The sequence below is a fragment of the Podarcis cretensis genome, assembly GCF_951804945.1.
Source record: "Podarcis cretensis genome assembly, chromosome: Z".
Classification (NCBI taxonomy): Eukaryota; Metazoa; Chordata; class Lepidosauria; order Squamata; family Lacertidae; genus Podarcis; species Podarcis cretensis.
The window spans coordinates 25,982,607-26,008,911 of record NC_137184.1 but is presented as its reverse complement, the minus strand read 5'-3'; the positions used below and the strand labels follow the sequence as shown (position 1 = coordinate 26,008,911).

The following is a 26,305-nucleotide window of genomic DNA, read 5'->3' as shown; positions in this document are numbered from 1 at the left end:
TATATCCTCATTTTCAAGTAAATATTCATTCAATCTCCATCTATATGGGCCAGATGATTTACATTTTATTTCCAACAGTATTGGATTATGGTCAGAAAGGGTTCTGGGTTGTATTTCACATTTCATTGTTCTTGTTGATAATTCACTTGAAACCCAGATCTGATCGATTCTGCCCCAACTCTGATGTGGTTCTGAAAAGTACGTAAATTGTTTCGTTATTGGATTTTTATGCCTCCAGATATCAATTAGGTCCAGATTCTCTTGTAGATTATTAAATGATTTGGGGAGTTTCCCTTGGTTCGATTTCCTCTTTTTCCCATTTCTGTCTAATTCTGGAGATGGTACTCCATTCAGATCTCCAAGCAGAACTAACTTGTGGTTTTCTAGTTCTAATAACATTTGCTCCAGTTTTTTAAAGAAATCTGCTTTCTTTGTATGGGGTGCATATACGGTTACCACATTAAATTTTCCCCCCTGATGGTTAATTTAAACTCCCAGGATTCTGCCTTCTTCATCTTTGCAAATCAGTACTGGCTCCCATTTTTCTTTAACATAAATTGCTAACCAAGAGGCTCATTTTCAATTATGTGCATTTGTTTAAAAACTCCTGATTTTATTTTATATTTATACATATATATATATATATATATATACATACATATATAGTATGACTGCTTGTTTTTAAAGTTTGATCTCATCAGTATTTTCCTGCATGTAAATATGTGCAAAGTGCGAAGAGTTTTTTCTGGGTAAACAATATTTAAAATAATTTTGATTTAAACCAGTTTCTTTTGGTTTTAACTGCCTGGGTTTCATTTGAAAGGAAGAAATTGTGGAAAGGAGAAGGGTTAAGCACATTTACACACACTCCTTCTGCCCCAGCACTAGCATCACAAAGAAAGTGTGGTTCTCCCATAACATCTAAGCTTCAGCATTAGGATGAAGGATATTTCACCAACCCTGTAAAACTTGATCCAGCCACCCCATATCTCTGCTGCCCACCACTGCTGCTCAGCTGATGGTCCTTTGTTGTTGTTCCTCATTCAAAAGGAGGCTTTATACAATAAAGGAACTGGAGGCCCCTCGACTGTCCTCGGGTCCAGTATTGGACCACTTCGACCGGATATCCCCAGCCGATGTGGACAGACTCCTCCAAGCTGGAAAGTCCACCACCTGTCCTCTCGACCCGTGCCCGTCTTGGCTGATTAGAGCGTGTCCAGACGAGGTGCGGGACGATATGGGATTGGGGGGGGGGCAACTCCCATCTCTTGCGGGGGTGCAATTAGTGCCAGAACCGTCCGTTAAGAGTTTGGGTGTAATCTTCGACACCTCCCTTTCCATGGAGGCGCAGATTGCAGCTATAACAAAGGCGGCATTTTTCCATCTCCGCCAAGCTAAGCAGTTGGCTCCTTACCTCTCTCGCCCTGAACTAGCCACTGTAATCCACGCGACGGTCACCTCCAGACTGGATTATTGTAACTTGCTCTACGTGGGGCTGCCCTTGAGACTGACCCAGAAACTCCAGCGGGTGCAGAATGCTGCAGCGAGACTCCTTACGAGGTCTTCGCTGCAGTGGCGTAGCGTGGGTTGTCAGCATCCGGGGCAAGGCAAGTAATTTGCGCCCCCTAACCCGTGGATTTGCGCACCCTAACCCGTGGATTTGCGCATCCTAACCCTAACCCCCAGATGTTGCGCCTGGTGCGACCAGCCCCCCTGCACTCCCCACGCTACGCCACTGCTTCGCTGCGAGATCACATTCACCCGGTGCTATACCAGCTGCACTGGCTCCCGGTGGAGTACAGGATCAGGTTTAAGGTGCTGGTTTTAACCTTTAAAGCCCTATACAGCCTAGGACCCTCGTACCTACGGGACCGCCTCTCCTGGTATGCCCCACAGAGAAACTTATGGTCTTCAATTAAAAACATCTTGAAGGTCCCAGGCCACAGAGAAGTTAGGCTGGCCTCAACTAGAGCCAGGGCTTTTTCGGCCGTGGCTCCGATCTGGTGGAACACTCTGTCACAAGAGACCAGGGCCCTGCGGGACTTGACATCTTTCCTCAGGGCCTGCAAGACAGAGCTGTTCCACCAGGGCTTTGGCCAGGGCACAGCCTGACTCCCTCCTTCGGCAATCTTCGCGGAGCTCTGGCCCAATGGTGACCAGTGGCTTGAATTTAATTAATTTTATAATGAATGATTTTAGAGTGTTGTTTGTGCTGTACTTTTGTACTGTTTTATTGTTGTTAGCCGCCCTGAGCCCGGCTTCGGCTGGGGAGGGCAGGATATAAATAAAATTTATTATTATTAAAATTTCTTATTGTATGCACACTTAGCCCCTGTGCAAACAGTAATGCAGCCTTGTGAATAAGTACATAAGAGTTACTAGGCTGGAAATAAATATTACTAGCAGAGGAAGGAGAGCACCATCCTTCTTCCAGCAGCCCAACGTATTACTATGCTGGATCTCAAGGAGGAGGGGGCTTCCCTCTGTCAGCCAGTAGAGGCTGATCTGTTAGTGTACAGATCAGGGCAGTCTGCCCTGAGCCTTCCTACCTGGCCTGCCTTCTTACTTACAACCAGTCCAGGCAGGTAACATTGCTTATGAGTTTCCTCCTCGGTCTCAGTGGTGCCCCTTGCATAACTCAGCAGAGAAGAGAATGGAGACAAACCAGAATTTGTTTGCTCTGCATCTCACTAGAACCAGAACCACCTACTGTTTGGGCTCTCTGCGGGTCCCAAAAGGCTTCGTCAACCCTCTTAATTTCTAAGATGGGTGTAGAGGAGGGGCAGAGCCCCCCCATCCCTCTTTCACCAGACCATCCACTCTCCTGCATGGAATTCCTTATTGCCAATGCCTACCAAGTAAGAGCTTAAATACAGGGAGCTGCGGTAATACTTTCAACTAAGCAAGAAAACTGATAAGGGAATCAATAAAACTGACAAAGCTTTTCCCAAACAGCTTATCAGTTTCATTGGAGAACAGAGGCAGACTAGTGAGGGAAACGGTAGCGTAGAGACAGTCAACCTGGTGCCTGAATGTTGCTGTACTATAGCTCCCACTGGCTGGGGCTGAGGGGAGTTTCAAGCTGTTAATGGAAAGCATCTGCTTTCCATACAGAAGGTCCCAGGTTCAATCACTGGCATTTCCAGGCAGGGCTAGGAGAGACTCTGACTGAAATCCAATCAGTGTAGACAATGCTGAGTGAGATGGACCAATGGCCGGCCCACATGTGAAGCAGCTTCTATAGTCCCTAATTAGGAGGAGAAAACGTCTTCTCCTATTCTAGCTGAAAGGGGAGACATGACATTTAAAGCAAATAAAAGAGTTAAGTTGTGAATGTGGTGATACACATGAACTGAGACAGCAGAAGATTCCTCAAGGTGATTTCAGGCCTGATTGCTCATGGTGCTCCAGCCTCCTCATGAAGAGCACAAGCTGGTGCAGGTTTTGAGGGTGTTTTCCTGACCTCCTTATTTACTTTTAGGACTAGATGTTCTCTAGCGGCCAGTTAGAAATGAGAACCGATTAGCACATTACAGCAGAAGCACAGAAAGCAGAAGAGGATCAAGTGACCTGAACTTCTGCTTTTGGAACTGCTGCTGTAACCTATAAAGCGGACTCCAGTGGATTCAAATATGCATGTTGGCATATAGAACAGTCCTCCTATACTACTCTCAGTACCACCTCAGAATCATGTGGGGACAGCTTGTCGAAAAGCTCCCTGATCTCATTTACCCCCCCCCCCATGCATACAAAAGTGTGACCTGCTAGTTTTCTATGAGCATGGGAATTTTAACATGTTCGGTTATAATCAGGGAGATTTTAATGGGAGTGCTTTCAAACTGGCAACCTCCCATTTGCATTCTGGGATGAGAGAGTTGCATGGACGACAGCAGCACTTCAGATCGCAGGTCATCCTGTACGGAGAAGCAGATTCATTCAACCATCTTTTACAAAGAAAAGTCTGCCCTGCCACCAATTCATTATTGTTGTCTCCCAGTGAATGCTGTTATATCTGAAGCTGTGACAGGAGCCTGTCATCAAGACAGTACAGGGAGCCGCCAGCTACTCTGTTGTATGTTTACAAGCACAAGCCCCCAGAATTAGAGAAACTCCCTGAGAGATACACAAGGGACAAGTAAGAATATGTTGCTTGTGCGGAGAACAAACAAGAAACATTGACTGTTTAAAAGTTTCATTTATTTTCTTTCGTTAGGGAATCCCTGTTCAATGAAACTGACAAGGTAGTAGACAAATCTTGTCCAGTTCCATGAGTGCCATGGCAATTTGTTTTACAACTGAAGTATTGTTGCGTCGCCGTGTGCTTAATGTGTATACATGCCTTTTTGAAGGGGTGGGGGAAGCCTTGTAACTGTAAGACTGGAAAGTCCTGAATGGAGTAGATAAGACTTCACTCACCCCAGCACTGAAAAACTAGTATGGGCCAATTCCTTCAGTCAAGCAAAAGATAAATTCATGCCTGGAACGTCCTTTTAAGCATAAACAATTTTGCATGACTTAAAAAGTATTTTACAAGTTTTCACAAACTCTCAAAAGAGCTCCATGAATGAAGTGAAAAGATGACAACTTTCACAATAAAACCTCTTTGTAGACTTCATTTTGTACTTGGGAATTGCTATAAAACTGTATGATTTATGAATGGCATATATTGCTGGGAGGGGAAAATATTTTCGGGTGAGGGCCTAATATTTACCTTTCATATAGCTGTGATTTGGTACATGTGTGTCCAGTTAATAAATTATGCTACTCTTGTGTACCAAGTACCAAAGAAATGTGTCCTACACATAAATTATATGTATGTTAACTGCCCTGGGAGGAACGTTGGGTTACAAATCCATTGAAAGAAATAAACAACAACATACCGTACATGTAAAGAATCTGATAGTATTATTGCAGCGAGGAATTGATCCTTAGATACCCCATATACGAATCAGTAATACCCCACATTGAAACCAAAATTCGTACATTTCTCTCAGGTGTTTTTTATTTTTTCTAATGGCTAGAGTTCAGCTCCCTTAAGTTCAGTTCTAAGAAAAGCAGGGGAAAGAACTGTTTCATCATCAACGTAAATAACATTAACAGGTTTATTTATATACCGTAGTTTTCTGTCTATAAGATGCCCCCATGTATAAGATGCCACCTATTTTGGGGGATTCAGATTTAAGAAAATGGGGGGAGATGTATCAGTGTATAAGACGCCACCTAATTTTTGACATTATTTTTTAGGAAAAAACCTAGTCTTATATACAGAAAAATATGGTAAGTGGGATCTCCAACATATTACAATATAGTCTCACCTCTTAACAGGGATGTGCGCTCCTGTTCATGCCACCATGCCTTCCTCTGGGTCTCTATACAGCTGTAGAGAAGCAGTGTGAAACTTGAAGCCCTCCAGATGTTGTTGGACTACAACAACCATCAGCCCTGCCAGGCTGAAAGGAATTAGATTCAAACAACATCTAGAAGGGCACAGGTCCACACTCCTGTTGGTAGCAGTTCAATTCATTCTCCCCCACATAGGTAAAGGTAAAGGTACCCCTGCTCGTACGGGCCAGTCTTGACAGACTCTAAGGTTGTGCGCTCATCTCACCCTAGAGGCCGGGAGCCAGCGCTGTCCGCAGACACTTCCGGGTCACGTGGCCAGCGTGACGAAGCTGCATCTGGTGAGCCAGCGCAGCACACGGAACGCCGTTTACCTTCCCGCTAGTAAGCGGTCCATATTTATCTACTTGCACCCGGGGGTGCTTTCAAACTGCTAGGTTGGCAGGCGCTGGGACCGAGCGACGGGAGCGCACCCCGCCGCGGGGATTCGAACTGCCGACCTTTCGATTGGCAAGTCCTAGGCGCTGAGGCTTTTACCCACAGCGCCACCTGCGTCCCTTCTCCCCCACATACACCTCTCCAATTTCCTGGTTTTCTTTTTCAACCAGCACTCAACATCTCATAGCTTCTGAAAACTATGTACCGTATATACTCATGTATAAGCCGACATTTTCAGCACATTTTTAATGCTGAAAAAGCCCCCCTCAGCTTATGCTCAAGTGAGGGTCCCACCCAAGCGCATTTCCAGAGGCAGAGGCTTTTGTTGGTGGAGGAGGAAGAACGAGCAGCCTGAAAGCAGCCCTTTCGGGCTGTTTGTTCTTCCTCCACCGCTGCCACCATCAGTCCCTGCCTCTCGGCAGCACCCTAGATAGGCAGGGGGATGGGAGGGCCTGAGGGGGAGAAAGAAGCCCCTTCTGCTGTGTGCGCATGCGCGCATGCACACACACACTCTGGCCCACCAGGAGGTTTGTGGTGTGGTGAACCGGCTTATACTTGAGTCAATAAGTTTTCCCAGTTTTTTGTGGTAAAATTAGGTGCCTCGGCTTATATTCAGGTCGACTTATACTCAAGTATATACGGTACATATTACTTGTTTGGGGGCTTTGTTTGGCCTCCTTTTAATTATTTTCTTTTCTATTGTATTCATGCATACCTTGATATTCACTGACATACTGTTTCTCAACAGCCCCGTTTTGGCTCTAATCCTGTCTGCACAGAAACACTGAGCAAGTTCACTATTAGGAGGAGTGACATTACTTTACCTAAGTGTTCAAAGCCCTTCACATTCATTATCAGCAAAACCTGCAATACCATTGACATATTAATAGCACAGAAGTGAACCAGCTTGTACCGAGCTCAATTGTCTTACTAGTAATTTTGCATCCAAAAGATATGTATGAATCATCATTTCAGTCATCGCCACGATTCACATCAGCACTGGGACACGCCAGCTACACTGGCCTGCTGGACTAGGATCTGTTTTCTCAAGAGTTACACGTGAGCAATCCTATGTGTGCATCCTTCATTTTCCAAGCTAGCTGTCTTTGTGCAAAGATTCTTAGAAACGAATTGCTACAACCATCAGCCTGTTTGGATGTGCAGCGACTGAAAATAAGAACCTAAGTAGAGGCCTACTGGATCAGGCCGATGGCCTTTCTAGCCCAGCATGCTGATCTCACAGTGGCCAAACAGATACCTGTGGGAAACGCACAAGCAGGACCTGAGCACAAGATCACTCTCCCCTCCTCTGGTTTGCAGCAACTAGTATTCAGAAACACTGGTGCCTCCAGTCTTGGAGGCAGTGCATAGCCATCATGGCTGGTAGTTGTTGACAACCTTAACCTCAGTGAAATAATAAATGTTCTAGCACCACAATTCTTGTTTACACAAAACAAAAAAAATTCCTTCCAGTAGCACCTTAAAGACCAACTAAGTTAGTTCTTGGTATGAGCTTTCGTGTGCATGCACACTTCTTCAGATACAGACCAACACGGCTACCTATCTGTAACTTGTTTACACAGATGTTGTATCCAGCTTAGTCTGAGAAGGCCCACTTGAAATTAACAGGCATGACTAACCTAGCCCCATTAATTTCAGTGGGTCTACTCCAAGTTGTACTTAGTTGGATATAACCGTGGATTTGAACCTAAATTCTGCTTCTGTTTGTAACTTACAGACTAGAAGTACTGTCCGAGGCAGTGACTTCACTTTCGCTACAGAGTAATAATTTAGTAATCCTCTTATCTCAGAAACATTTCTGCTTTCACGGAAGCCACTGAGAATGTCCTCCAATGACTATTGCTAGAAGGTAGCCACAAGTGCATATACATCAGCACATAAAACATATGCCCCTTTTTGCATTCTAAAGTGAGCTGGGAGAAATGCTGTTCGAGTCAAATATATTCCACAAGTATAAGCTCAAAGTCATAGGAATGAGATGAAATATATGCAGGAATAGGTATCAAAATAGCCAACCAATCACTTATTGAGGATAAGCATGGTGTAGTGGTTTGTGTGCTGGACTAGGACCTGAGAGGCCAAATCCCTACTTGGCTATGAAGCTCACTGGGTGACCTTTGACCAGTCACCCCTCTCCACCTAACCTACCTTACAGGGCTGTTGCAGGGATTAAACGAGGAGGGGGAGAACCATGTGTGCCACCTTGAGGTCCTTGGTGAGATACAAATGCAATGAAAAATGCATAAGAAATAAATACAAAATTCCTAGACTAGCTTCTGTTTGCCCTAGAGAAATCTAACTAAAGACCATTGGAAAATAATACCACCAAAGAGCCTTGAATTTAGGTAGCTTGCCTGCTCACCATAAGTGACAAGGAATTTCATACAGGTGAACAAGAAGGATGTCAGAAGAGGGATTGTACCATCCTTCCCCTACTATCCTGTGGCTCCTGTGTTGGCTGTAGAGTAAGATGCTCCCCCACTTCCATGACCGAAGGAGAAATGTAGAACACTGGCAGATGAAGGATGGATTGTTCTGTCACTCCAGTAGCCTGCATGATACAAGGTATTTTTAAAAAATAAAAACTGGTCTGCCAAGAGGCTAGTACTGTGTGTTTCCACACTGGCTGAGGATGAATCAGATCCCCCTCTTTAAAGACCACTAGCCTCTTAACCAGTAGGGGCTGGTGCCCATAAGGAATGGTAGGGGAGAAGGCAGAGAGGTCAATAGTAGGTGGTGCCAGAACCAATGACAGAGTCAATTAAGTGTTGTTGTCCCCATCCTCCTCCCTGAATTGGGGACAACACTGAGACAAATGCAACCTTGTGGATTGATCATAAGTAGGAAGGAAGGCGAATGGGAGTAACTGAGGGTGGATTGAGGCTGCAAGGGTAGCACCCCAATTCTCTCTAATAGCCCAACCTTCACTGCTCCCAACAGGCTAGCAACATTAGTGGTGCATAAATGCAATGGAATTCACTGCTGTTTCTCAAGGCAATTCTGGATATTAGTGCTACTACAGTTCCGGTCTTGCCTTCTGAGCACCTGAAATGTTCCCAAAGTGCAGCCAAACTTTCAAAGCTTAGTCCCACCTGCAAAAACAGTTATTTATAAAGTGTTTGTCTGAAGAGAAGGCAAGAGAAGGGGGCTTCACCGCTGCCCTAAGTTTGTAAGATAATTGCAACCCACCGACCTCAACAAATCCTTAGAAATTCCCTTCCCTTTTTTGGAGGCATCTTCACTTTCCCTCGCCCCTACCTCAAAAAAAAAAAAAAAATGCTTGTGGGGAAATGGCATGCAATATTTTGGCAGAGCACTACAGTATTCAGGTGAACTATCCCCCTGAACCACACAAAATGAACAGATTAATTATAACTTCCCCGATGTAGTATAAACACTGACAACTGGGAAACGCTGGCCTGCAAGCGCTCCAGTTGGATAACAGCCTTTATCAAAGGTGTCATGGGCTTTGAAGACACTCAAACTCAGGACGCAAGGGAGAAACGTGCTAAGAGGAAGGCACGCTTGGCAAATCCATACCGTGATCAACTACCACCCAGAATCCCATGTCCCCACTGTGGAAGGACATGTGAATCCAGAATTGTCCTCCACAGTCACTTATGGACTCATTGTTAAAACCGTGTTTATGGAAGGCACTCTTACTCGGCTACGAGTGATCGCCAAAGAAGAAGCAGCAGCTCTGCAGATGTTTCAGGCAACTCCCATCAGCTTGATGAATCAGTTCAACATGCTCCTACAGTCTGTTTAGGGACACATGAATTGAATACACAAAGGGTAAGACTGTGTGATAAGGCAACAAACCTGCTGTGCTTTTGATGCAGCTTGTGTGGTGTGGTGCAGAAGATAGATCTGGATGTACAGGCAGTAAGGCCCATATTCATACCATACATTTTAAGTACATTTAAAAACGCATTTCAAGCACATGGCTTCCTTCAAAGAACCGTGGGAACTGCAGTTCCTAAGGGTGCCTGGAACTGTTGCTCTGTGAAGAGTAAACTGCAGTTCCTTAGGATTCTCTGAGGGAAATCCTAAGGGTGCTTTAAATGTATGGTGTACAGTAGTTGCAACCAGTGGAACCTAACTGCAAACTTACATGGGCGTGCAAGTGACCCAGACTGTTCCACTCTCAAGAGCTACTAACAACGGCAGCTAGGAGATTTATATGTATTATAGGTATGCTTATCTCTGTCTACTGTATATGGATCTGTATGCTGCTGTATAAGAGCTGTCTGTGCTTTTCATATCCCAAAAGAGGCCCACAGATGTCAATGTCAGCAATGAAATAAAATCCAAAGATACTACAAATTTGCTATTTATATGCAGCACCCTGGAGACTGGCTGCAATGGTTATTTAAAGTTATGGGAGGGGGGAAGGGAATTTAGCAGAGTAAAAGCAAGAAAAAGAATAGAGCCCAATGGGTGTGGGGGGAAAGGATGCTTAGAAAGAAAGAAACCTTTTAAGAGTCCACCCATGCAATGATTTTTGCTTTCATTTTCCAGGTTTGGGCAGAGGGAGGGGAGAGCTGATGCCTTTGAAGGGCGAGGAGGACCAGCAGTTTAGGAAAACGTAAGGAAATAGAGAAGAAGTGATGCCAGCCTGCCAGAACTGCATTAAGAGATGGCATCTCTCCCTCCTCGGGAGGCATGGGGCGCTTTAAGTGCATTCATTCCCGATCAGTCAACAAACCGGACAGCAACAAAGGGGACGCACAGGATCAGGAAATGTGTTTTGCTGGTTGCATTCCGGAGTCACTGTGCCTCCAGTCCCAAGTCTGCTAAGTACTCTCGCCGGGCACTTGCAGGGCACTGTATAAACTAAGAAGGAAAAGAAGCCGCGCGGGTGTGAGGGATCTCTCCGCCCAGCAGATTTATAGCGTCAATGAAGACAGACCGGACTAACCGGGAGGAGGAGGGAGGCGGCAGGGCTGAGACGAAGGGAAAGCGAGACCGGCTGGGCTGGGTAGTTAAGGGAAAGGATTCTAAGCGGCCGAGGCTGCGAGGTGAGTCCACGGACCACCAGAACGGTTGCAGCTGTTTTAGGCAGGCCAACACACAAACATTTGAAAAATGATGATGTTATTTAACTGTTACGGCGTTCTTGCAAATCCTGAGCTGAAAGCTTGCAATGGGCTTTTAAAAACAACGCACACTTTTAGAGGGGGCCCCCGCGAGAGCAAGTTTCTGGGTGGGTTGCAAAATAACGGTTCCTTGCAACAGACGGAGTTGGTCGTGAGCCCCGGAACCTTCTGAACTTTCTAGCCGAAGCAGGCAACTCCTTCATCCTTCTCTCCGCAGCCTCCACCCTGCCCTCGTAACACCAACTACGAAAGACACTAAGGGTTCATGCAAATGAATTCGGTCCAGCTGCGATCAGGATCTGATCACACACACACACACGAAGCAGCTGCAAGACTGCCGCATCTTTACGCCACTTCTTGGGATGCAACTATGTGTGCGTGTCCCCCAATAGGGAGAGCAAGAAGTTATTTGCAAGTCACCCAAAGTCAAACAAGATGCATCTGAATGTCGGTTGCAAAACAGGCACACACATTAACTGAAACAGAAAATGTGGTTTGTTAGGTTTTTGGGGTTTGAAAACAAGCTACAGGTTGCATAACAACCACCATCACCCAAGCACTGAAGGGGGTGGGGGCCGACAGTTGTATTTGTATCATACACACAGAAACACACACACACGTCTACGAATAGCACCATCAGCCCAGGCAACGCAATGCCGATGGGAGCCTAAACGAGAACCGGGCTTCGCCGATGCGCATTTCGGCGTTGTCGCTTGAAGGCTGCAATCCTAACCCTAACTCACCTTGGCAGCAAGCCCCGCTCAATTCAAGCAGGGCTTGCTTCCTAGCAGACACAGCTTTAGGATCGCGCTGCCCACCCCCCCCCGCAGTCGTAGGAGCTTACACCCCGCACCAGCTCGCCGCAGTTGGAAAGCGAGCAGGCGGGAGTTGCACGGCAAAGGAACGATGAGCCCACCCTAGCCTTCCGCTGTTAAAGCAAAAGAGAAAACCTTGCAAGGAAAGGAGCAGCGGGCGACGCGCGGGCGGGCGTGCAGAAACAGGGCTTATTTTCATTATTATTGTTATTGTTACTCACGTATCTCTTGAGCTTCTTCTCAGGGGGCGATTTGATGAGCCAGCCCGTGCACACGACGTGCCCTGCGCTCATCTTCTTCGCCCCCCGCCGTCCCGCCGGGGGGAGCCCAGGAGGCTTGGTGCGATGCGCGGAGCAACGAGGGTGGTGGTGGCGGCGGCGGCGGGAGGCTGCAGAGGAATGCCGAGGAAGCTGGTGCAGCCGGGCAAGTTGTGTGTGTGTATGAGAGAGAGGGAGCGAGAGAGCGTGTATATGTGGAGGTGGAGGAGTTGGGGGCGACGAGATCAACGCAGTCGGCTTCCTTCCACCGGGTCCTCCCCGACGCAGCCGCTTGCTCAGCCCAAGGAGGAAGTCATGACATTGATCAGTGACACACACACACACACACACACACACACACAGGCGGATCCCGACACAATGAGGGCCGTCGAGGAGGCACGTGATGCCGGGGCCGGGCTGAGCCCCATCAACAAAAACAAGCACGTGCAAAAAAGGGGGGGCAAGAGGCCGCTACAAACCCCCACCCCGCCTTCGCTCCTTCTCTCTGACTCTCCGCCGCAATGCACTGCCTGGCTTTTCCGTGTAAACTGACAAGTCCAGCCAGTGGAGCCGCTTTGCGGGCTCTTAATTTTCTTTCTTTATCGCTCCCTCTCTGTCACTCCAGAGAAGGGTCTGCCTGCCCGATTCCCCCAAGCTTCTGCTTTGCTCGGATAAATTTGGAGCGCACGTGCGGGCAGGCAGTTGCAGCAGCGTGGAAAGGGTCTACTTTGTGCCCCTCCTCCCCACCACCCACTTCTGTTTCTAGACCTCGGGGTCCGCCAACCGCGTCCGGCTGCGAAAAAAGATACTGCTTCGCATACGAAAGAATCCGGAGCCCCAGGGGATTTGCCTTTTGAACACCAGAGCAGAAGGGGGCTTACTGTCCTTCCACTACACAGGAAAGTAAAATAAATCAGTTTTCAAAAGCTATATCAATTTATCCATAAAGATACCAAATTATCCCAACCACAGCTTTTCTTCATTGTAATATTATAATATAGGGTTGAGTGGGTGGGCTAGAATTTTGTTAAACAACTGAGAGTGAGAAATCCTTGCCGGCTCACTGCAAATCATTTCATAAAATCATAAAATTCTAGAGTTCGAAGGACCCTTAAGAGTCATCTAGTCCACTGCAGGAATCTCAACTAAAGCCTCTATAGCAGATGGCCATCCAACCTCTGCATAAAAACCTCCAAGCAAGGAGAGTGTACTGGTTGTTTAACAAAATTTCTGTGCCACTTTATCTGTCCCCACTGCCAACCTAAAGAACAAACTCTAAGCCTTTTACATAAAATACGCATCAAATGCTAATTTATTTTTTCACAAATTTAATAAAATAAATACATAAAATACCAATAAAATCAATAGAATTAAAAATGTGGAGGCATAATGGGTTGTGTGTTCAATGCTAGTCCTACTCAGAGTAGACCCATTGAAATTAACAAATAGCTGCAAACAGACTATGTCTTTAATGCACATTGGAAGCACTTCCATCCCTCCCTAAAAATTCTAGGCACTGTAATTTGTTAATAGTTGCTGGGATCAGTACCACTTATGAGGGGTAATCTACAGCATGCAGTGTTCTTTTGGGGGCAGAAGACAGCTGTAGGCCCATTAATTTCAGCAGGTCTGTGGTGAGTAGGACGAGCATTAGATAAAATTATCAAAATATAGATAAAATCCCCCTTTGTAAACCCATGTAAATATGCAGCCTGAAATCTTTACTCTTTGGCTTTTTAAATACTGTAGTAATAAAAATATAATAGGAATTTACAGTACGTATACCCATGCCTTCCCCAGTCTGGTGTCTTCCAGATGTTTAAGACTACAACTCCCACCAGCCTCTGCATCATACAGATGTGCTGGCTGGGGCTGATGATGATGAAGAGGAGGAGGAGTTTGGATTTGTTATGCCGCTTTATCACTACCCGAAGGAGTCTCAAAGCAGCTACCATTCTCCTTTCCCTTCCTCCCCCACAACAAACACTCTGTGAAGTGAGGGAGGCTGAGAGACTTCAAAGAAGTGTGACCATCCCAAGGTCACCTAGCAGCTGCATGTGGAGGAGCGGAGACTACACCACACTGGCTCCCACTGATGGGAGTTGTAATCAAAAATATATTGCCAGCACCTGTGAGTTTGTCCCATTGCATTAGAGGCAACTTATTTCTAAGGAAACATGTCTAGAATTCCACACTATTCCAAGATGAACAGGTATATTCTGGCGTGACCTTTCATGGACTAGAACCCAGCACTTTCTCAGATGCATTAAGTGTTGTTTTAGGTTGGCAGGTGCATATTACACGGTTGTACTGTACTCTGAGGGATGTGGGGGTTTCCAAACTGTTGTTTCTTCATTCCTAACTAGCAGGACCAGGGGTCAGTGATGATGGGAACTGTAGTCCAAAAACAGCTGAAGACCCAAGTTTGGGAAACACTGGTATCACTGTTTTCAAGCTTAAAATGCATGGAAAATAGTCACAATGACCATCGTTCACAACACTGGGTTCGCAAACAGCCAAACATTACTCCTAAGGAAGCAGAGGTGAACTGTCCCTCTGGAACATGTTTACATGGGAGTAAGCCCCTTCGAAATCTTATTGAGTTGTGATGGCTAACTTTGGGGGCTGATTCATCAGGGCCAATGGGGCACTGCCCCACCCACTTTGGTCTTCCCACAGCTAACCCCCAGCTGCCCACTTTCCTACCTAAAATCAGTCCAAATGTGGCACTGGCTATCAGCTTCCTTCTCCTTGGTGCCAGTGTTGCCCTTGTAGAACTCAACAGAGATAAGAGGGAACAAAGCTAAAATAGTTGGCTCTTCCATTGTTGGCTCCTGCTGCACCTCCTGTTGGGCTCCCTGCCTTCCACCATACCAGTCGCAATGAGGACCAGTCACCAATGTTGGTTAGCATTGGACTGCGGGGGTCTCTTTATCTGTTAGGGTAAAACAAATTGTGCAGTTGCATGCACACACAGAAAGAGGCTGATGGCACCCTAAAGCAGGGGTCAGCAACCTTTTGCAGCTGTGGGCCAGTCCACCGTCCCTCAGACCATGTGGTGGGCCAGACTATATTTTGAAAAAAGAAATGAACGAATTCCTATGCCCCACAAATAACCCAGAGATGCATTTTGAATAAAAGGACACATTCTACTTATGTAAAAACATGCTGATTCCTGAACCGTCTGCGGGCCGGATTGGGAAGGCAATTGGGCAGCATCTGGTCCCCAAGCCTTAAGTTGCCTACCCCTGCCCTAAAGGCTAGCCAATTTATTGTAGAATCAGCTTGTGTGAATTAAAACCCACTCCTTTATATGCATGAATTGCCACCCTCAATTGCCAAGTGCATATTTAGAAAACTTTACAGTGGCTTCAAAGGCCCCCACTTGAAATGTGACAGGTATCGTCTGTAACATATCTTTGTAAATCTGCCTAAAGAAATCCTTTTGCTGAAGATTATAAAATGTAGCACACTGGTAAGACCAAGATTCACTTAGTCCCATTATCTCTGCAAGCAGGAAAAACATGAGCCACCAAAACTTGACCCCCAAAATGCCATCTGTCTCCTGCCTGCTTCTGGCACAGGGTACTGGAAATAGCCAACACTGTGTTGTACTCCACCCCAATCTCCAAGCAGAATGATTTTCCAAGGGTTCCAGGAGTTTACCCAGGGTTTCCTTGGAATGAGGTTTTGGATTCCTGACACAGATCGGCCCCAGGTCACATGTGAGCGAGATTATAAATCACTAAGGCAATATCCCATAACCTCTGTTTCATGGTTTTGAGGGCAGTATCATACCCCAGGTGGGTAAGAAAATATGGTGAAAGACCTATTGAAGAGGCCTTATACTCCATAGTTTTTGACCAGGAGCTGATGTACTCCTCATTTATCAAATGATAGATGTTTTATTTACAAATATGTATACAACCTAAGCCAAAGATGGAGAGACTCACAGCATTAACACCCCAGAAGGTATTGCTTCTCCCACAGTCACAGCCCTGGATTCAAGCATACATCAAGCATGGCTGTCACTCTCAGGCTTCTGCCAACTGCCTGCTTCAAGCCCAGCTTACACACACAAACTCTCTGCACTTGCCCTGGCTGTTGTCCTTCTCAATACTAGCCAGGTATGGTGGAAGCCCACCCATTTGCCCTCTGGCACAGAACAACTTCCTTTCTTATAATAACAACTCATACCTAGGACCATAGTGGCTCTTGCCTGGCTAATTCCACAATGGGATCTTCCATTAGACTCCAGCAACACATATACACACACCCTGAAAAAACCCTCACAAGAATAGAAAAATAGTAGATAGCCATGTTCATCATGGGGCAGTAGAAGAGTGGGGAAGCCAAACATCGCAAGAGAGGCAGTACATTTATTAGGACTAACCAAAATGTCACAAAACAGTGAGCAAGCATCTAAATCAGGTATAGGCAAACTCGGCCCTCCAGATGTTTGGGACTACAACTCTCATCATCCCTAGCTAATAGGACCAGTGGTCAGGGATGATGGGAGTTGTAGTCCCAAAACATCTGGAGGGCCGACTGCCTATGCCTGATCTAAATTCTCTAGAAGGATACTAAACAAAATCAGTGGTTCAACCCTAGGCAATCGTGTTCTAATTCCTGCCCAAAATCCTTATTACAGTATTACCAGCTTCAGATATGTGCCTAAAGCTGGAGCAAGTAGAGGCCTGTCCGCATCCAGTGATGGTCAAAGGAAGTGGAGGGACCAGAAGTACTCTCCAGGAGACAAGGGAAAATGATATAACAAAGAGCCTTGAACATCTATGGTCTTAGTATCTGCCTATCAGCAATACAGCTCTGCAGTGTTAACCCCTTTTCACGCTAATTAGCAATAATATGCATTTGTTAGGTTTGGCTGCTGATCTCCCACAACAATGACCTGACACTGTCATAGAAAAAGCCTGTGCAGAGATGATAATACTGGGGAAGACTGATTCTTCTGAAAATAGGTTTTTCTGAGTCAGAGGACAGCTGTCTAACATCCACAGGCCAGAGGTACCCTTGCATCATGGGCTTGTCTTGTGAAAGTGGTTCTGAGGTTAGTCCTTGGGTAGAATTCTTCTTCTGAGCAAGTCCTTGGCCTCATCCCCTTACAAAGGAAAATTCACCTCCACAGTCATGACAGTGGCCAACCCAATCACTGCTGCCACCACTTGCAGCAGCTGCAGAAACCCAACCCAAACCAAACAATTGCTGGTGGGGGAGTCAAAATATAGTGTACTAATGGCCCCTTGAAATTCACCACCCTGTTTGTGTGCAGAGATATTGTGTAGGCTATCCAAACAGCCACTGCTAATAGATAGCCTCCACAATATCTCTGCACACAAACAGGGTGGTGAATTTCAAGGGGCCATTTGCATACTAGAGTTAGTCTGTTCTGTGTATCAGTGGCTCTGGCTCCACCTACTGTTGGTCTCCCTGAAATCCACCCTACCAGCCTCAATGGACACCAGCCTCTATGGTACTCTAACTATCTAGGCAGGTTACTGCATCCTCCTTGAAAGGAAGGAGTACAAAGGGGTTTATGTTCCAGTTAAGTCTTGCATGAGTAGCAGAGTCTTGCTGAGCTCTGCTATGTCCCTGTATCTTTGGTTAACCTTTCATCTTAACGTCTGGATCACTCCTTAGTCCTGCCTCCTGGATTAACCACAGGTCTTGATTTGCTCTCTTCAGCCCTAATATTCAACTTGCATCTTCTTGACCCTGCTTCCTCAGCTGTCCTGTGGCTCTGACGCTCAGGTACTGATTACAGGTTCACTTTGGACCTCTGCCCATGGCCCAGCCCTGACGGCAGGGAGTGTGATCCTTGAACTCATTAGTGTTTGACAGCGCTGCCTTAAAATGGCACATCCCTTGCCCCTGGCTTTTTAAAGCAGGTTGACCTATGTGTCATGGACTTGCTAGGTTGTGAGCAGTACAGCATGATCAGGAGCCTAAGAGGTTGGTTTGGGCAGGCTCAGAACCAGGGGAATCCAGGGCAGGCAAGCAGACAAACAGGCAGGACTGGCCAGGATAAGAGACTCAAGGAAGCGGGGCTAGGTGATGAGAAGTAGAAACAAAGGAAGAAAACACAAAATTGTTCTGAGAAACAGGGGCAGCCAAATGGTTTGGGGAAAGGAGTCATAGCTCAGTGGTAGAGCACCTGTTTTGCAAGGTGAAGGTTCTGGGTTCCACCTCTGACATCTGCAGGTAGAACTGGGAAGGTCCCCTGCCTGAAGCACTGGAGAGCATCTATCAGTAAATGCAGACAATACTGAGCAAGATGGACCAATGGTTTGACTCAGGATAAGACAGCTTCCTATGTTTCAGATATTAGCTCTTGGCCAGCCTATCAGCAGCCTCTTATTGGGGCTGCTGGGAAACTCAAGAGGGTTTGCATTTCAGAGTTTGAAAGAGAGGCTATGGAAGGATGCCTGATATCCTGGGTGACTGGCCCTCCTCCAGGAATTTGACTGGAATGGGGGTGTCCATGGCTGAGGTGTACACATGCAGTAAAAGTACATTTTCATGGCCAGTCCTACCATTAATCAGAGTGAGGCATCTGCCTCAGGTGGCAGATGCCAGAGGGTAGCAGCATTTCCCCACTCTACTGTTCCCCTTGAATTCCCTCATCCAGTGGTTCTCAAACATTTTTCTCTCAGAATAAAAACTTGCTCTTGCCACACCCAATTTTCTTTTTCTTTTTGGAAGGTTTGCTTGGGCCTACTACTAGTGTAGAATTAGACGAGTCTTCTCCAGTACTCTGTTCAAAAGGGAATTCTGGAACACAACTAGGATTGTCCTCACTATCTGTTGATGTTCTTTTTCTCATTTTGAAAAGCTATCTATCCATATCCCAAAAATAAAAACATATGTTGATACTGTACTATGCTGTACTATACTATACTACACTGAAATGTTTAAATGTTTATTTGATTGTCCTTGAATCTTCCTGCTCTGCGCATTCTAAACTACCCTGCTGCTTTCAGGAATAGTGAAGGATTCTGCCTCACCACCAGTATTGAAATAAAACTCTGTATGCATCATAAACTTAAAGCACATTTAAAGTACACATGCATACCCCAAAAAAGAATCCTGGGAACCGTAGTTTACCCTCCCCACAGAGCCACAATTCCCAATAACATGAACAAACTATGGTTTCCATGATTATTTGGGGAACAGAAATGTGTTTCCCATGTATGGTGTGTAGGCAGCCTTATAATGGGTGATGCTATCTGAATCTTCCCTCTTGGCAGGAAAAATGCCTCAGGCCAGCCACGTAGGTTCAAACAGTTTTGAATGCCGATCAGCAAAAGTAAACAAATAATAAAAAAAGACTATTTCTGTCATCAACAGTTTTTTTGTTGTGGGTGATGCAACAATAATAAAAGCAAAGTAAAGAAAAAGGGAGCAAAGGAAAAATATATATAATCCCTTGATAGAGGCTGAGGAAGCTGCGAAAGATGACAAGCCATGGGAAAGCAGGGATTTCATGCTCCTGCAGTGGCCACGTGCCACATTTATTCAGCAAAATGCTAACGTGTTTCTGCAATATTCTCACAGCAAGGAAAACAACAGTGTGCTATATTTGGGAAGGGGGGAGGAGAGGGAAGAACAGCACACACGATACATGTTCCAGCTGTCTCTGACACCCACAACTCCATTTCCTCCTACAGACTAAATATTCTCCAGCTTACCAGTGGAGGGGAGAGGAATGAAAATGAAGGAGAATTTTGGCAGGCCCTTTTGTCTCTTCACTGCTAAGTGAACTGCCTGCCTCCACATATTTTCTTTTCTTTTAAGATCTAATGGAGAAAGTGACTGACTTCCAGAAATATAAGGCAGTTCTATGAAACCCCACCACTACCTTGCAGCATTCTAGGAATCAGAAAGAACATGCATGTCATGTTTTAAAATCTCTGCCACTCAGCTATGCTGACAATACGGGGTGTATTCCCAGTGCAATTGAGTAAGCAGGCATCTTCAGTCACCCAGTCATTCTCTAGTGGTAGCAGAGGAGCCAGAATGCTGTGTTTGCGTGTTTCGGAAAGGTGAAGGCCCTGTGAAGAGTGAGTTAAGAACATTGGAAAGTCTGCTTTGGTCACACGCTTTTCATCAGAATCTGAGTGGTACTCATTGCAAGGACAAAGGGCAGCTGAATTAAAATATAATTACAGCATCCTTGCTGAGTCAGATGAATGTTGCATACTAAGCAAGTGTCTTTTCCCCGAGAGCAGCTAGGAATGAATTGCAACACAGCATTACAGAACAGCCCAGAATACTAATACAGGATTTGACAGGTGGAGTTTGGGGTGAGTCTGAATGAGCTCTCACACCTGTGCCATACATTTAAACCACACTTAGCAGACATTTAAAGCACATGGCTTCCCCCCCCTTCCCCCAAAGAATCCTGGGAACTGTAGTTTACTCTTCACAGAGCTACAACTTCATCCTTAACAAACCACAGTTACCAGGATTCCGGGGGTGCCAATGCTTTAAATATATGGTGTGGATGTGACCTTTGACCCACAATTTGCAAGAGAATAGAAACTAATTTGGTAAAATCTTGCCCAGTCATGTCCTGTGTTAAGTGATGGTTATTGGCTCAGTCGCTACCTTTATGAATAGGCAAGAAAAGTGGGATATCCTTTGTCCTTCACCTGTGGACAAACGTAGTCTGGCTGACTCCAGGTGTTGGGAGAACGTACCTTTGCAAAACTAAAATAAAGATGGCCAAGGACAGGTGATGTGTTGCCACAGAAAGTATAGAGCTAGAGTTCTTATGGAAGGAATATGTCTTCCTCCGCCCTCGCTGAAGGTGATGTCATCAAAGTGTCTCTGTGTGCAAGAGAACAAAGGACAGTCAGTTTTGCAACTGGGCATGAAAGAGACCCAGAGTCCTGACTTGTTATCTCTGAGTTGGAGAAACCCACTGAAGTGTTGGAGAAACCCACTGGAGGATCTAGGTCTGCTGAAGTGTTAAATGCTTTGAGCCGTCCATCTCACGCTCTTTCTAATTATCTTAATTCCAAGGAAATCAAACCCAAGGGACATGCTGAAACCCCAATACATCTCACCACTCAGCGACTTGGGTATTGCAGAACTGGAGAAGGTGCAGAAAAGGCAAAAAAATGACCAAGGGGCTAGAACAACGACCCTGTGAGGAATGTTTACAATGCCTGGGACTTTTTAGTTTAGAATAAGGGTGAGTTAAGGGGCAGAGCATGATGGAAATGTACGAAATTATGTGTAGCTTGAAGAAAGTATACAGAGATATATTTTTCTTCCTCATAAAACTAGAAGCCTACAAGGCCATCCAGTGAAGCTAAATGTTGGAAGCTTCAGGATGGAAAAAAGAGAAGTACGTCTTCATAGTGCATAGTTATTCTGGGGTATTTGCTCCCACAAGAGGTGATGATGGCCTGCAATGTGTATGTCTTTAAAGGAGATATAGACAAATCAATGGAGGATAAGGTTATCGTGGGCAACTAGCCATGATGGCTGCGTACTGCTTCCAGTGCTGGAGGTGGATTGCCACTAAATACCAATCACTGGGATTCCCAAATAGGGAGAACACTGTTGGATTAAGGTCGCGCTTGTATGTTTCCCATGGGCATCTGATTAACTAGTGGGGGGGACAGGATGATGGACTAGAGGGCTCCACTTTGCTCTGATCCAACATGGCTCTTATTAGGTTATTAACTTTGCATATCTTGTTTCCCATTCAGAGTCTAAGCCTGGGAAACTTGTAGCCCTCCATACATTGTTGGACTCCAATGTCCTTTCAGTCCCAGCCAACATGGGCAATGGTCAGGACAAGGGAAATGGGAGTTGTAACCACAGGCTTCTCATTCCTGTTCTAAACAATGGCTTATCTGGAAGCGGGAATAATGCCTCCAGGTGCCTATCCTCCAACAACCATTTGATCCAAATCATGATGCATGTGAGGGCTGTACTTTAATTATTGTGCCGTATCCTTCCGCATGGCTGGAGCAAAGGGGAATGTCTGTGAAGGGGAAATAAAGGAAGAGGGAAGAAAAGATAACACTATGCGCTCTCGCACACACACTGGCCACTGGCAAACAACATGGAGCAAAAGATGTGGGGGCGTGGGAAGGTGTGGGAACCCACCCTGTGTGCTTCAGAAGTCCAAGGCCGTCCAATGTCACAGGATGGCGGCTGGCTGGCCGAGAGGAAGCCTCCCTTTACTGTAGTGTTTCTCCTCCCTCCTCTTCTTCCTCCGATTCTTGGCGCCATTGAATGATATCCAGCCATGGGTTTTTTCTCGACACTGTTGTTGCCGAGACAGGAAGTGATGAATGTTTTCGCTCTGAGTGGCTGAGACGAGGGGTGCAGGCAGCTCTTGTCTACAGGTAAAGGGGACCCAAGAAGCCTCTCTGACTCTTCCCCTCTCACTACTGCAAAGGAATACCTCACGCAGCCAATTCAAGAGGTGGGCCAGAAGATGCAGTACTTCAGCTGTTCCCCCAGAAGCTCTCAACCATTGTTTTCCATAAGAGATCACAGTTATGTGCGCCTCAGTTCTGTCAAGCTCTCCTTAAACTAGATTGCTGCCCTCAGTTGCCCTAGAGGAGGGTGTTCTCACACACAGTGGTACCTCGGGTTAAGAACTTAATTCGTTCCAGAGGTCCGTTCTTAACCTGAAACTGTTCTTAACCTGAGGTACCACTTTAGCTAATGGGGCTTCCCGCTGCTGCCGTGCCCCGATTTCTGTTCTCATCCTGAAGCAAAGTTCTTAACTCGAGGTACTATTTCTGGGTTAGCGGAGTCTGTAACCTGAAGCGTCTGTAATCTGAAGCATCTGTAACCCGAGGTACCACTGTGTGTGTGTGTGTGTGTGTGTGTGTGTGTGTGCGCACACACACACACACACACACACACACACACACACACTGACAGTACTTCAGATATTTGAAGATGGCTATCATCTCAACCTTTCATATTCTCTTCTGTGAGGTAAACATACCCAGCAGTTTCTCATTTGATTTGGTTAATCTGACTGAGCCCTCTAGAGCTATCTGCAACACTGGCAACTTTGGGATTTATTTGGACTTGGAATGACCAACCTACAGTGCACAAGGATTGTGAGAAAGGAGGCAATGATAGCATTGGGGTCTGTGGGGAGAATGAGACCATCAGCTTTGTGGGAAGGAAGAAGGGAGGGAGAAAGGGCAGTGCCATGAGTCCTGTGGAGACATCTTGGTAAGATTGGTCAGAGGGGGAGGAGGGTTGGGATGGTAACATAGAACTGGGGAAACTGGAGGTGGGTAGAAGCCCACCTCTGTGCCACTGGACACCCTGAGTGCCATATCATAGCAGACTGACACAACTCCCCATAGCAAAGAGCCTCCCTTTACCATCCCAGGAGGTGCATAGGACAGTGAGCTGACCCTGTTGACTCCACTTGTTTCCAAGAACATGGAGCTGACTGCACCAACATGAACAGACTCAGCACACCCAGGTGATTCAGAGGAGTGCCTGTCTGCTTGCCCAACCCTGTGGCTTGGGACAGTAATCTTGTGGATAACTGTGCCTGTCCTACTCTTCAAGAGGAGAACTTTGGAAGGTGTCACGTGTTGGGACAATGTCTTAGCTTGTGCCTAGCCATGAACGTAGACTGCTGGTACACCTGCTAACTTGAATGCTTATCACCTGGCATACCCGACAAGGAGGTGTATGAGTGCCCCCTTTCCCTCTTGGCAAGGAGCTGTATCAAAGCCAGGAGAGACCATGGACAAGAAACACAAGGAGTTTGCATTTTGTTACCTTTTGCAAGCTCCTAGCCACTCCTAGCCAGAGTGGAGAGGTGCAATTTTTGTGCCCTCATGGGCCTGCACCCTTGGGGGGGGGCAACCTAACCAATCCATAGGTACCCCTCTGCCTGGCTTATGTATCACACCAACCTTTGGCAAAAACCAAATTGGGTGTTTGAGTACTCCATCCACAAATGAGGGTCAGAACCAGGAGGTGAAACAACATCAGGGCCTGTTCTGTTTGGACTATCGCCTCCTTAGCTGTCAGGATCTGGAGTCAGGGGCAAGTTAGCAATAAAAAACATGGTGTCAGTGAAGTTAACTCTTTATTCATAGATACCAAAACAGTGCCAGCCTATTGATCACAGCCACTCTTCACATGCAAGGGAAGTTCCTAACTCACTAAGGGTTTGAAAGTCATCAGCTACCCTCACCAGGTTTAGCCAGCCAGTAGAAGCCATTTCCAAGGTGTGGCTGCTGTTGCATGCTGACAGCTTCTAGGAGCCACAGGTGAGAGCAGAGTGCAGGGTAGGGACCAAAGGTGAACAAACTACTGCAGAAGGAACACCATGTGTTCCACCCACAATGTACTACCCCTACCCTAACACCCCACACACCCCTGGCTTAAGACCAAGGCAGGACCTCAAACTACTAGAAACCAGCCACTATGGATTCCTCTTGCTGGCCAGCCAGATCATCTCAACAGTGCAAGAGAATTTGCTGGCACTGAAAACCATCCTGCAACATGCGCAGGACCATCCATATTGAGAGGAGGATCAGAAAGAAGCGGGTGGCATCCTGTCATAGCTGTTGCACTAGCCAGCCATAGGAGGAACACAAATTAACATGCTGGTTGCATCTTAAAGTTTGGTTGATATCCATAGCTGGAAGCTGGGCAAGAAAGGAAAGAGCCAGGGTGGGGTGGGAGAGATTGGTAGGTGTTACTACCTTCTGTGGGTGATAAGAGTTACCTTTAACAATTTTGGAATGAAATATATGAAGAAATAAAAAAGATGTTTAAAATATCTTTCAGTAAAAAACCGGAGGCATTCCTTTTAGGTATAATCACAAACGTTATTCCTGACAATCAAAGGAAAGTATTCCTTTATGCAACAACAGCTGCCAGGATGCTTATAGCAAAAAATTGGAAAGGGAGAAAAAATCCATCAATGAAAGAATGGCAAATTAAATTTTGTGAATATATAAATCTGGCAAGACTCACAGCATTCATAAGGGGACAATCGGACCACAAATTATTAAAAGAATGGGGATGTGCTAAAGAGTACATGAAAAAACATTGTTCTGGAGTAAACATATCGGTATGTAATGAATGATGCTTTGCAGGGTTAAAGAAAAAGAAAAATGGTGTAAAAAAGTATAAAGATAGAAGTAATCTACATTAGACACAACAATTTAGAAAGAGTAAGTCTTAGAAGTCTTAGAACAAAGGAAGGAAGTCAATATGTGTATATGTATTTAATGACTAGATTAGAATGATGATATGGTTTTATTTGTAGATGTGTGCTTTTTCTTTTTGTTTCTTTTTTGTGTTCTGTTTTTCTTTCTTGTTTGTATAGTATTATTTTTGGATTCAATGTTTGTAATTTTTGTTATAATTTCGCATTGAAAATAAAATTTAATAAGAATAATAAGAATAATAATAAAGTTACCTTTAAAAAAGGACTCTGACAGGGCATATAGATAGTCAAAGCTGGGGGAAAATATGGGAGAACTGTACGTTGAAAATGTTGTCTATAAGAATAAAATTAAATTATTATAAATTAGTTTGGAGGTGATATTTAACACCAGTCAGATTAAATCAAATAAACAAGGAATATTCGGTGTTATGTTGGAGGGGATGCCAAGAAACTGGGAATTATGTTCACATGTGGTGGGGGTGTAAATATGTACAATTTTTCTGGCAAAGTGAGTTTAAGGAGATAACAGAAATCACTGGGTTAAAGCTGACCAAAAGTCCAGAGGTAGCATTATTTATGATGGGGTGGAAGGTTCGCAGGCTATGTAGAACTTGCTCACGAATTTATTGACAGCTCCACAAATTATTATAGCTAGGAAGTAGAAGGGGCAAGCAGAATATAAAATGGAAGAATTGTATAAAGAGGTGTAGGATATAGCTATTAATGATAAATTAACATGTGCCATTAAAGTAAGATGGGGAATATGCAGGAAAAATGATGTTGAGGATATATGGAGGGTGTTTGTAGAATTTGTACAGTCGTACCTTGGTTTTCAAACAGCTTAGTTCATGAACAACTTGGAACTTGAATGCCACAAACCCGGAAGCAGGATGCTCCTGCAGCCAAACTGGAAGCCACAGAAGTCACACCTTGGTTTCTGAATGTTTCAGAAGTTGAATGGACTTCAGGAACGCATTCTGTTTGAAAACCAAGGTACGACTGTACTGTTAAAATGGAAAGGGGTCAAACCAACACAAGAGGTGCTGAAATTTGGGATGTTGGATAGTTACAATGGAATGGTCTTGGTGGTGGGGTGCACATTTTTATTCTTATTTATATATGAGTATTACTTTG

General features: G+C 45.4%; 1 protein-coding gene and 1 long non-coding RNA gene across 4 annotated transcripts in view; one reads left to right on the top strand and one right to left on the bottom strand.

The window, feature by feature from the left end:
- The window catches only part of GAB3 (GRB2 associated binding protein 3), a 98,709-nt gene extending 72,989 nt beyond the window's left edge, over window positions 1-25,720 (bottom strand). Inside the window, exon 1 of one of the 3 annotated variants that reach the window (XM_079961704.1) lies at window positions 25,424-25,720. In XM_079961704.1, the coding sequence (XP_079817830.1) occupies window positions 25,424-25,450 (27 nt within the window). In that variant the 5' untranslated portion in view covers window positions 25,451-25,720. Of the gene's footprint in view, window positions 1-11,934; window positions 12,929-25,423 lie in introns of those variants that run through there. The other 2 variants (XM_079961701.1, XM_079961707.1) reach the window with 2 other exon arrangements.
- On the top strand, window positions 12,036-17,363 carry LOC307207717. Its single transcript, XR_013834791.1, has 3 exons — window positions 12,036-12,136; window positions 16,850-17,124; window positions 17,169-17,363. It is a non-coding gene; the product is annotated as an uncharacterized lncRNA (long non-coding RNA).
- Window positions 25,721-26,305: the final 585 nt, after the last annotated feature.